The sequence below is a fragment of the Agrilus planipennis genome, unplaced genomic scaffold, assembly GCF_000699045.2.
Source record: "Agrilus planipennis isolate EAB-ADULT unplaced genomic scaffold, Apla_2.0 scaffold49, whole genome shotgun sequence".
NCBI lineage: Eukaryota > Metazoa > Arthropoda > Insecta > Coleoptera > Buprestidae > Agrilus > Agrilus planipennis.
In genome coordinates this window covers 150,032-161,432 of record NW_020438913.1, presented here as the reverse complement: position 1 = coordinate 161,432, position 11,401 = coordinate 150,032, and the positions used below count along the sequence as shown (strand labels likewise).

General features: G+C 36.0%; 1 protein-coding gene across 2 annotated transcripts in view; it reads left to right on the top strand.

Annotated features, from left to right (window-relative positions):
* Positions 1–11,401, top strand: part of LOC108733397 (microtubule-associated protein futsch) — a 171,475-nt gene that overhangs the window by 141,120 nt on the left and 18,954 nt on the right. For both annotated transcript variants that reach the window (XM_025973552.1, XM_025973551.1), the window contains exons 2-6: positions 576–674; positions 2,683–2,855; positions 3,183–3,481; positions 4,416–4,680; positions 4,740–11,360. In XM_025973552.1, the coding sequence (XP_025829337.1) occupies positions 576–674; positions 2,683–2,855; positions 3,183–3,481; positions 4,416–4,680; positions 4,740–11,360 (7,457 nt within the window). The remainder of the gene's footprint in view (positions 1–575; positions 675–2,682; positions 2,856–3,182; positions 3,482–4,415; positions 4,681–4,739; positions 11,361–11,401) is intronic.

Below are 11,401 nucleotides of genomic sequence, written 5' to 3'. Positions count from 1 at the left end.
TCTTCACTTATAGATTACAGGAAAATTAATAAGAAGTGTATGGTCTGAACATAACGTGCTAAATCTTTTAACAAAACAATACTGTGCGTATCAAATTTCATTTGCAGTTTAAATATAGGTTTAGGAGAACTTGTTTTTTGAACTACAATGTTATGTGGGTTCTAGGGTTAGGGTTCCGCACGTCCCAATGTGAAACGGAATCCTTATAGAATCACTCGTGTGTCTGTCTGTTCATTTTTTATATTATAGTCCAAATTAACCGTTCACAAGCACACAAGTGATGTTGTCATTAGTTTTTGGGCCGATTCGTACAGAATGTCGCGATGTCATGAATGTAATTTGTTAATTATTTTACGCTAGTTACATACTAAGCTAATATAACGGTACAGAACTCTCCGAGAGCGAGTCCTACATGAACTTGTCCATAATTTTTTAAATAACTCTTTCCGCTGACTCGTTCGAAAACACGATGTACATTTGAATTTCACTGATTGCTGAATCAGACATGTCGTGATGTTAAAAAGCGTATGGCTTAATTAAAACGTTGGATTTCTAACCACTCCTTTTTTTTACAGGTTTACTGTCCTGGGACATCAACGATTGCCACGTCGACCTCGAAAAAGAATTGTCCATAATCACGGAACAGTCTCCCGAAGGAGAGGAGGCTAAGTATGGTAAGTCAACGAGTATTCTCAGATGATATTTAATAATTTATAAATTAAAAACCTCACGCCACATTATAGCAGATAGGTAGTAATTCCATATACGATAATTAAAGCCAAAATCTATTACCAATTCATATTCTTAATCATTCGTCTTCTCATAACATTTAAAGAATCTTCTTTATGAAATTGTAAGGCCTTATTAATTTGAAAAAAATCGTTTGTCTGTAAAGTCGGTTTACTGACGATAGTTGAACGTGACAACGTCATAAGAAAATATTGATGGAATGGTTTCATTTTTCAAAAGAAAATTTTAATTTTATTTGTTTGATAGATATTTTGTATGGATATAGAGAAGGAGGTAAATGGAAATGTATTATTGTATAGCAGCTNTTTCATATTAAACTAACTCACTTCTAAAAGATATCTAAATTATATGTATGTTTAATCATAGTATATTCAGTATATAGTTACATTAGTTCGACGGATCGTTAACCTTGTAGGTCGGTTGGTCGTGGTTGTTGTTGTCACCTCTCGTAGTTTAGTGGTCAGAACATTGGTGCGTAAAGCCAAAGGTCCCGGGTTCGATTCCCGACGGGGGTGTGACAACAGCAACAATTTTTCCCTCATTAATTTGAGGTAGCGTGTAGTGGGTAAAAAATTCAGAAATGAATTTTCAGAATAATATTTCATATTAAACTAACTCACTTCTAAAAGATATCTAAATTATATGTATGTTTAATCATAGTATATTCAGTATATAGTTACATTAGTTCGACGGATCGTTAACCTTGTAGGTCGGTTGGTCGTGGTTGTTGTTGTCACCTCTCGTAGTTTAGTGGTCAGAACATTGGTGCGTAAAGCCAAAGGTCCCGGGTTCGATTCTCGGCGGGGGTGTGACAACAGCAACAATTTTTCCCTCATTAATTTGAGGTAGTTTGTAGTGAGTAAATAAAAAATCGAACAAAAACTGATTTCAAATTAATATTGCATATTAATCCACTATTAAGTAGATAACTGACAATGTCATAGGATTTCATTGTAAGGCCTTCTTTCTTTTCAATTTCCTATTTCTGTACACCCTGTATTTATTGTTAAATAATTCCATTCGTTTCTGCCATTGAGTAAAGGTATCATTCACAATCGGATGATATTTTATCGTTAAAAAAAATCTCGACAGTGAACGAGACGGTCGTAAAAAGGAAGATGAACATGAATGGTATCTGTTATCTGGCTTTATTGGTTAACCATAATGGTGCCTTAAAGCATTCGACCGTTTCACAAGACTAGATAAGAGTGCTTCGACAGCTTGGTACAAAACAAATTGCTGACTGGAACCATTTAGGCGAAGAAATTCCCTTAAAATGTTCTCGGATATTCGGGTGGAATTTAGGGCGGGTGGTCCCAATTCAACTCTAAAGAACGTGACATTTACACTAATTGCTAATCAAGAGCATCCCCTTTCTTGTGGGACAAAGGAACATAAATTGCTAAGCAAAACAGATTTTTTAAACCATAGGATAGAAATACTTTAAACGTTGAAGACACACAAATTCTTTCTATTAATAAGGCTAAAAAATATTCATTAGAAATACAATTAACGCAATAATGCTATTAATTAATTCTAATTTGTAAGGACAACTGGAATAATAAAATATACAAAAACAATTAAAAGTCATTCTATAGACAGTATACGCCATCTGTAGGTAGACAGCAGAGTATAATGCTTGATATTATTGTATTTAAACTTCTTTGTATGGAATTAACAAGTATCTGTAAGTCTACAATTCGAAGTGCCTGAATTTTTACATATTATCTATTATAAAAGTGTGATTATATATATTTTTTTAAATAAAAAAGTAGACGACTTCAGCACAACTCTTGAAATTGACGATATACTGACTTCCACCAAGTATGCGTATGAACGCATAAGAAACGCATCCCTGTGGCGAGGGTTAATTAAAAATTTAATTGAAGTACATATTTCCCATAATATTTTGATTCGCTTTTATTCTTTCAGGCGAACGACTTATTCAGTTTGCTTCCGAAAATTTGGTAACGGAAGTTTTAATTCATCCGGCTGTTAGCACTTTATCACAATGCATGAAGAATTTGCTAAGTAGTTTTACTAGGCATCGACACATTATCCATTCAGGATACACATTTGCAGGGAATGGTTCCTGGATTCTACAGGTAGGTTAATAAATAATGATCAAAAAACGTTAACAATTTTTTTTAAATTGTTACTACAGAAAATTAAAAAATTACCTAAAAATGAAATGCTAAAAAACCTTAGAATTGTCCAATGTGTATTTTAAAAAAGAGTTAATAACCAGAAAAAACTTAAGTGATGACAAATTCAAGATAAAAATTAAGTGATATTAACTATTATCTTCAAATTTAGTGTTTTTCTTACTAACATGGATATTTATTCAAGTTGAGGCCCAAATTATGCAATACATTCAAATTCATGTCTCTGATCAAATCTTCAACACATATTTATGGATATATTTCTGATAGGATGGAACATTTTCGTTAGCCGACTTTTCGGAAGCATTCCAAGAGGTTGAGGTCCAGCGTGTTCTTAAAGCTTACGAGAACACGATTTCTCTGGATCTTCATTGTTCACCGGAAGGCGATTGGTCAAAGCTTTCTAGAGAATCATTTACGAAGAACTGCAAGCTGCGATTGAACCCTGACGACGTCCTTACCTCAGGGAACACTTCGATAACAAATTTTTTAAATTATCTTTTGCCGTTTCTCAATCCGACCGACATAGAAAGCGTATTAGAAAGCTCAGATATTGTGGGCAACATTAGGTGAGTACTATGCGATTACGTCATCATCCACTCCTTCCTATTATGAGCTAATTTTCGGATTTCCTTAAAACTAGAACAACCCATATCCTTAACTATTTGTGAACAGTACTCTAACCTAGGTCTACCTCTACCCCTCCTAATTCCTGTTTCTGCCTCTAATATGTCTCTGACTAGCCCTTCATGCCTGAAAAGGTGTCCTACCAACCTATCTGTTCTCATATTCTTTCTAATATCTCATCATTTCTAACCTTCTCTATCCATGGTATCCTCATTATTCGACGGTAACACCACATTTCGAAGGCTTCTAACTTTATCTTTTCCGCAGCGCCCACCGTCTATGTTTCGCACCCGTACAGCGCCGGGCTTCAAACATACACTTTTATCAATCTTTTTCGAATTTCTAAATTAATCCTTCACGAGCATAGAAGTGACTTCATTTTATTGAAGGCGACTCGACCCTGCGTTATCCTCTGCTTTATATCCCTACTACTCCTTCCGTCTTGACTTATCTGACTTTCTGGATACCTAAAATCAACCACTTCTTCATGTCTCTCGTCTCTTATCTTTGCGATTACGTAATCCGCATAAAATCTTATGTTAGTAGAAGCGTAAGCTTAAGGAAACGTGCATCTTGCTTTATTGATGTAAATTAATTATTTATTATACATACAATATCGTTATCACAGACTGCAAGCCCGAAGACTGGTTTAGCACGAATCTCTGCTCATTTCTTCGCATTTCCCAAAATTGTAGAACATTCTACATTTGTAAACATCAATCTAAATTACTTTATTACTCTTTCTGGATCTGATGCTTGACATTTTCTCCTCGTTTCTAAACTTTTCTGTCCATATATCAGATAAAAAAACATAAGTATATTGTGCGTTAATAAAATTTTCGTGAGAGTGAAAAATGATCTTTTTGTTACTTCCAGGTTTTCATATCCAACTTTATATATCTTTCCCGCTGGTCAAGGCGATGCCGCCCTTTTTGGTATTAATGGTTTTAATATGCTAGTGGATGGAGGCTTTTCTAGAAAAGCCTGCTTTTGGAATTTCGTTAGACACTTGGACAGATTAGACGCTGTTCTTCTGACTAGAATAAATAACAACAACGTTGGTGGAATTGGCTCAATGATGAGACGAAAACGACACAGTTCTGTTTATCCACAAATTGGTCATTTCTTTTGCAACATTCTGGTAAGTTACAAGTAATTTGTTGAAATTTAATCAACTCAATTATTTTCCTGTTGTTTCAGGAAAGAAAATCTATACTTAGCCCTGACGGTGACAAAGATAAAGATCCGCTGTTGGTGAATCTATTTGAAGAGGGTCAGGAATTGGTCGAGAATTTACACCACATCAACTTGAATCCGCAAACATGTTATCGCGATATCGAACCCATCAATCTGTATCACAAAGTAGGTCATGGAACTTTGGATATGTATGTACTTAGTCCTGCGAGGGAATCGAAGGAAGTGAGAGAATTCCTTCAAAAGTGGAACTCCAACGATCAGAAGTTATTCGCGAGTCAAAAACATTCGCGCGATTTTAATTTTCCCGTGCAAAACCTAGTGTCAATATGTGCTGTATTAGTGTGGCAGCCTGCCAACGTAAACGATAATATTACAAGGATTTTGTTTCCCGGAAGTGCTCCGCAACAAAAAGTGTTCGAAGGCTTAGACAAGCTTAAGCAACTAGAATTCTTTAAGTATCCGACGTGTTCGCTTAAATCCTTAGCTCCCATACCGAAAGCCAAGCAAACAAAAGGTAGTGTTATAGAACGACTATTACAGGAACAGAAGCAGGAGAAACAAGAGAGACAAAAGGAGAAGATGGTTCAGCAGATTGGAAAAATCGACGGTAAAGTCGAAGAAGTGAAACCGGTCGAAAGGAATGGGGTGGCCGCTGAACAAAAAACAATTAGAAAACATGACTCAACTGAAAGTGAGAAAAGCCTTTCCAAATCAATGGACACACGTAAACCTGAGGAAATTAACGGAAAAGTGCCTGAAGATAAGCAGCCAACAAAACCTAAGATCAAACCAGAATCCAAGCCAAAAGTAGACGCAAAACCGAAAGTAGAACCCAAACCTGTCAAGCAGCCTCCCAAAAAACCTAAGTCAACACTAATTGACAGAAAACCTTCCCCCAAAAAAGTACCCGAACCTAAAGAAAACGGAGAAGTAAAAGACAAAGAAATATCACCTAAAACTCGAGTGGTTAGCAGATCATCACCTACTACCGCTCCTGCCAAAAGTGCAAAAGATGCTAATAACAGAAAAGTTGCTGAATCCAAGAAAACTGCCGCAGCCAAAGACACCCCTAAGCCGGAGAAAAAAGAAGCACCCGAAAGAAAACCAATTTCTCGTAGAACCAAAGGACTCTCCTCAGCGGCAAAAGTGCCAGGCAGTCCTCAGAAGAAGCTCGAAAAGAAAATTAAATTGGAAAAAGAAGGCACCACCGATTCCAGCACCGTCAGCACACCTTCTGCAGACCAGGAATTCAAAAAGGACATCAGCAAATTGACTCCTGAAGAACTCGAAGCTATCAAAGCTCGAGAGCTTGCTGATCTCCAGGAAGAACAAGAAGTCATTAAAGAAATCGAAGCAGTTTTCCTTAAAAGTGAACAGGCTGAGAATGAAATGCGTCGAATAAAAAACATTTCAATAGAGGATCATACCGATGAGGAGTATCTCATTATAGAAAAGGAAGAAATTGAACAAGAAATGGCTGCAGAACAAAGTTTGAAAGAAGGAGAAACACAGAAACACATCCGGGATTCTGAAGAATCAGAAAAGTTGAGAGCTTCCCTTGAAGGGCATAAAGCAGTCGAAGATGTTCCCCATTTAGTTCAGCAACAAAAAGCAATACCGACCAAAGAAGAAATAGCACCAACCGAAGATAAAGTGGAAGCTGATAAGGAAATTCTAGACAAAAAGGTGGAAGACGAGAAAGAGCTGGCTGATTTAAAATCCCAGCCTGAAGACAAATTCTCTACTCCTATAGAATCCGGAGCGACCACTGCTCCCACACTTCCAGAGGATGAGCGAATGCCCTTAGAAGAAATAAAAGAAGCTGTAATCGAAGAAAAACATACTAAAGAAGAAACCAAAGAAAAAGACAAGATAGATTCCACAAAAAAAGTAGCAGAACCAATTGCGAAGACTGCAGTCGTAGCAAGTATAAAATTAGACAGACAATCCCAAATACGTGATATTGTCAAAACACCAGATGAGGTCGCTGATCTTCCCGTACATGAAGAAGCAGATATTGACACATTTGAGCCGTTCCATGAAAAAGTCGATTTGAAAGAAGAAGCTGACCAAAAGATAACTGATGTTAAGGTAAAAGAAGAAAAAATAGTAGAATCAGCCAAAGATAAAGTACCTTCAAAAACTGACTTAAAGCAAGATGAAACAACTGATAAACTTCATTTAGATGATAAATTAGAAGAACAACACAAAATTGAACCAAAAACTGTCAAAGATATCAAAGAAGAAATTAATCAAATTGAAGGAAAAGGAACGTCTCAAGCAACAGTAATAGAGAAAGAAATACTTAAAGATGAACCTGTTCTAAAAAAAGAAGAACAACATCTCGAAGAGAAGATCACAAAAGAGGTTGAAGATGCTAAAAAACCTATCGAACAGTTGCCAGATCACAAGGCTGAAGTAAAAGAAACCAAAGAAGAAGCAGAGCAGAAAATAAAACAGAGTGAAGAGGTGATAGAAAAAAAAGTAGCTGAAGAAGAATTAAAGAAAGAAGTGCATCCAAAAGAAAAAGAAGAAAAACATGATATAATAGTACCATTAGAAGAGCAAAAACAAAAGACGCCTATACAAGATAAAGAAATAAAAGAAGAAATAAAAGAGACTGAAGAGAAAAAAGAAAAAGATGAAAAACAATTACTAGTAGAAAGTTCTACAGAAATTAAAGATTCAAAGGAAGCGCAGGAAATTAAAATCGACGAATCTGTTATAAAAGATGGGCTAGTGGCTAAAGAAATTCAACAAAAAGAAATAGAAAGTATCGACATAGATACAAAACCACCTGCAGGGCAAAAGATAGAATTGAAAGAGGAAAAAGCTGATTTGAAAGCAGTTACTGAAAAACTAGATGGTAAAGATAAACCTACTCATGACGAAAAACAATTGCCGCACGTCGATACAGCCAAAGATATTTTCGAGAAAGACAAAACTGGAGAACAGGAAGAATTGCATACAGAAGATGAAAAGGTTCAAGAAAAGGATACAGTGAAAGGTGTTGATGGACATGTAGAAGCAGAAAGTGAGCCTCAAGAAAAAGAAAGTACGAAAGACGAAAAATTAAAAGTGGACGATAAAGATATTCTCGAACGCCAACCCGATATAAGTGAAGAAATCCACAAAGACGAGCGCAAACTTAGTGTGAGTGAAAGAACCCATAAAGATGAGCGCAAGCCGAGTATAAGTGAAGAAATTCACAAAGACGAACGTAAACTTAGTGTGAGCGAAGAAACTCATAAAGATGAACGCAAACCGAGTGTAAGTGAAGAAATTCACAAAGACGAACGCAAACTTAGTGAGGGTGAAGGAATTCACGTAGAAGAGCGGAAACCAAGTGTGGCTGAAAAAATTCACAAAGAAGAACGAAAACTTAGTGTAAGTGAAGAAACTCATAAAGATGAACGCAAACCGAGTGTAACAGAAGAAATCCACAAAGAGGAACGCAAACTTAGTGTGTGTGAAGGAATTCACGTAGAAGAGCGGAAACCAAGTGTGGCTGAAGAAATTCACAAAGAAGAACGGAAACTTAGTGTGAGTGAAGACATTCATAAAGATGAACGCAAACCAAGTGTAACAGAAGAAATCCACAAAGATGAACGCAAACTTAGTGTGAGTGAAGGAATTCACGTAGAAGAGCGGAAACCAAGTGTGGCTGAAGAAATTCACAAAGAAGAACGGAAACTTAGTGTCAGTGAAGAAACTCATAAAGAAGAACGCAAACCGAGTGTAACCGAAGAAATCCACAAAGATGAACGCAAACTTAGTGTGAGTGAAGAAATTCACAAAGAAGAACGGAAACCTAGTGTGACTGAAAAAATCCACAAAGAAGAACGGAAGCTTAGTGTGAGTGAAGACATTCATAAAGATGAACGCAAACCGAGTGTAAGTGAAGAAATCCACAAAGACGAACGCAAACTTAGTGAGAGCGAAGAAACTCATAAAGATGAACGCAAACCGAGTGTAAGTGAAGAAATTCACAAAGACGAACGCAAACTTAGTGTGGGTGAAGGAATTCACAAAGAAGAGCGGAAACCAAGTATGACTGAAGAAATTCACAAAGAAGGACAGAAACCTACTGTGACTGAAGGAATTCACAAAGATGAACGGAAACTTAGTGTAAGTGAAGAAACTCATAAAGACGAACGCAAACCGAGTGTAAGTGAAGAAATTCACAAAGAAGAACAGAAACCTACTGTGACTGAAGGAATTCACAAAGATGAACGGAAACTTAGTGTAAGTGAAGAAACTCATAAAGGGGAACGCAAACCGAGTGTAAGTGAAGAAATTCACAAAGACGAACGCAAACTAAGTGTGAGTGAAGGAATTCAGGAAGAGCAAAAATCTAGTATAAGTAAAGATGAAGTCATAGATAGCAAGAAAAAAGAACATCCATTAAGTCCAACAAAACCTGAAAAGACTGAACATGAACACAAAGAAGAAACAGAAGGAATAACAGAAACTGCACAAATTTCAACCTTTGGTGATAAAACAGTTTTGAAAGACGATATTAAACCCGATGAAGAAATGCTTGAAATAACGGAAAAGGGCATTAAAGAAGAGAAAGACATTGAAATTGCTGCAAAGACTGAAATTCATGAAAAGGAACAACAAAAAGAAAAGAAAAAAGAAGAAGCAGTCGAAGAAACAATTTTAAAAGGTCATGAAAAACTGGACGATTTAAAAGTTGATGCTACAGATGAATTTTTAAAACAAGAAATTGAAATGATACAACAGGAAGCCCTTCGAAAGTTATCTACAGATGGTGAAGTAAAAAGTAAAGAAGAACATGAAATTAAAGAAGTTAAGGAAGAGCCGAAAGTTGAAAAAGATTCCGAAAGAAAAGTATCTACAGAACTAAAAGACATTGATATGGCGTCTGAAAAAACTAGCGAGAAAGAAACAGATAAAACTGTAGAATCGAAAGTACCAGAACATAAAGAACAAGGAGGAGTGGGAGACAAAGAAAAAATTTTAGGAGAAATTAAAAAGACTGATAAAAAAGAGCAAGAAAAGTCAGAACCGTCCATATTAAAAGCCGATGCCGAGAAATTAGACACACCCCACGAAAAACAAGAAAAAGATAAAATACAAGAAACTGACAAAAAGGATACAAAATCACCTGAAGATGATAACAAAACACTAGATAAAGAACTTAAGCAACTTGAGGCATCTATAGAAAAATTAAATGAAATCGAAAAATCTGTCCACGAAGAAACATCTAAAGAAAAAGTTGAAGAACACGATATACCACAGGAACACACAGAATTAAAAATTGAAAAGGAAGTTAAAGATGCTTTACAGAAAGTTGCTGAAATTGATTCCAATAAACAAGACGAAAAGTCTTTTGTTGACCAAATTATGATTAAGAAAGAAATGGCTGAGATTCACGACACAAAGGCTCAAGAGGATAAAACACCTGCTTTAAAAGACGAACTAGAAAAAGCTGAACAAAAACAAGTAGATAAGGATAAAGAGGAAACAACCATTATTGACGAAAAAGAAAGTAAAGCTGTAGAAGACGTTAAAGAAGAAAAAGGTAAAACTCCTGAAAAAGAAACAGCTGCATACAAAGAGCAACCTATAATAAAAGAAGATACAAAAGAAATGCCACAAGATACTAACAAGCTAGAAGAACAGAAAATAAATGAATTTGATAAAACTACGTCAAAAACTGAAGAAAAATTACAAAAACAGGATGACAACAAAGCTGAATATGAAAAGAAGGATACTGCAGAGAAAGAAGCAGATTTTAAACTCAAAGAAGAATTACACGTAGAGAAAAGTGACAAAGAAAAAGATGTAGTTCAAGAAGATCATGAACATGAACTTCCTAAAGAGGAGCAGAAAGAAACTGATAAGCCACAAGCCGATTTAAAAGAAAAAGGACATTTAGAATTAGTGGTAGATAAAAAGGAAACCGAGAAAACATCAGAAGATGAAGATAAAAAACTAAAAAGTCCTGAACATTTGAGAGAACTCGAGAAAAGTGATGCGTCATCTCCATCATCAGAAGGACATGATGAAAAGAAGGAAGCAGGCGATATTAAACATCCTGATTCAAAAACGTCCATTTCACCAATAGTTACTCAAGAGAAGAAAGAATCTATAGAACAAATATGGGCAAAAGGCAGTGACCAAATTAAATTCGAACATGAAATAATTGGTAAAGATGCTACTAAATTAGAAAAGGAAATCGATTCACTTACAAAGGAGCAAGGCAAAAAGCCTGATCAGCGTGAAGATAAAAAAGATGAGTCACTGCCGCAAGAACCAACCAAAGAATATGAGAAACATGAAGAAAAAATTATAGATGAACATGAAGATGATTCTAAGTTGGAAAAGAAAGTTGACTCACCACTGCAAGAACCAGTCAAGCAGCATCAGAAACCTGAAGAAAAAATTGTCGATAAACATGAAGACGTTTCCAAATTGGAGAAGAAAGTTGACTCACCACCGCAAGAACCAGCGAAACAGCATGAGAAACTTGAAGAAAAAATTGTCGATAAACATCAAGACATTGTCAAGTTGGAGAATAAAGTTGACTCACCACCGCAAGAACCAGCGAAACAGCATGAGAAACTTGAAGAAAAAATTGTCGATAAACATGAAGACATTGTCAAGTTGGAGAATAAAGTTGACTCACCACCGCAAGA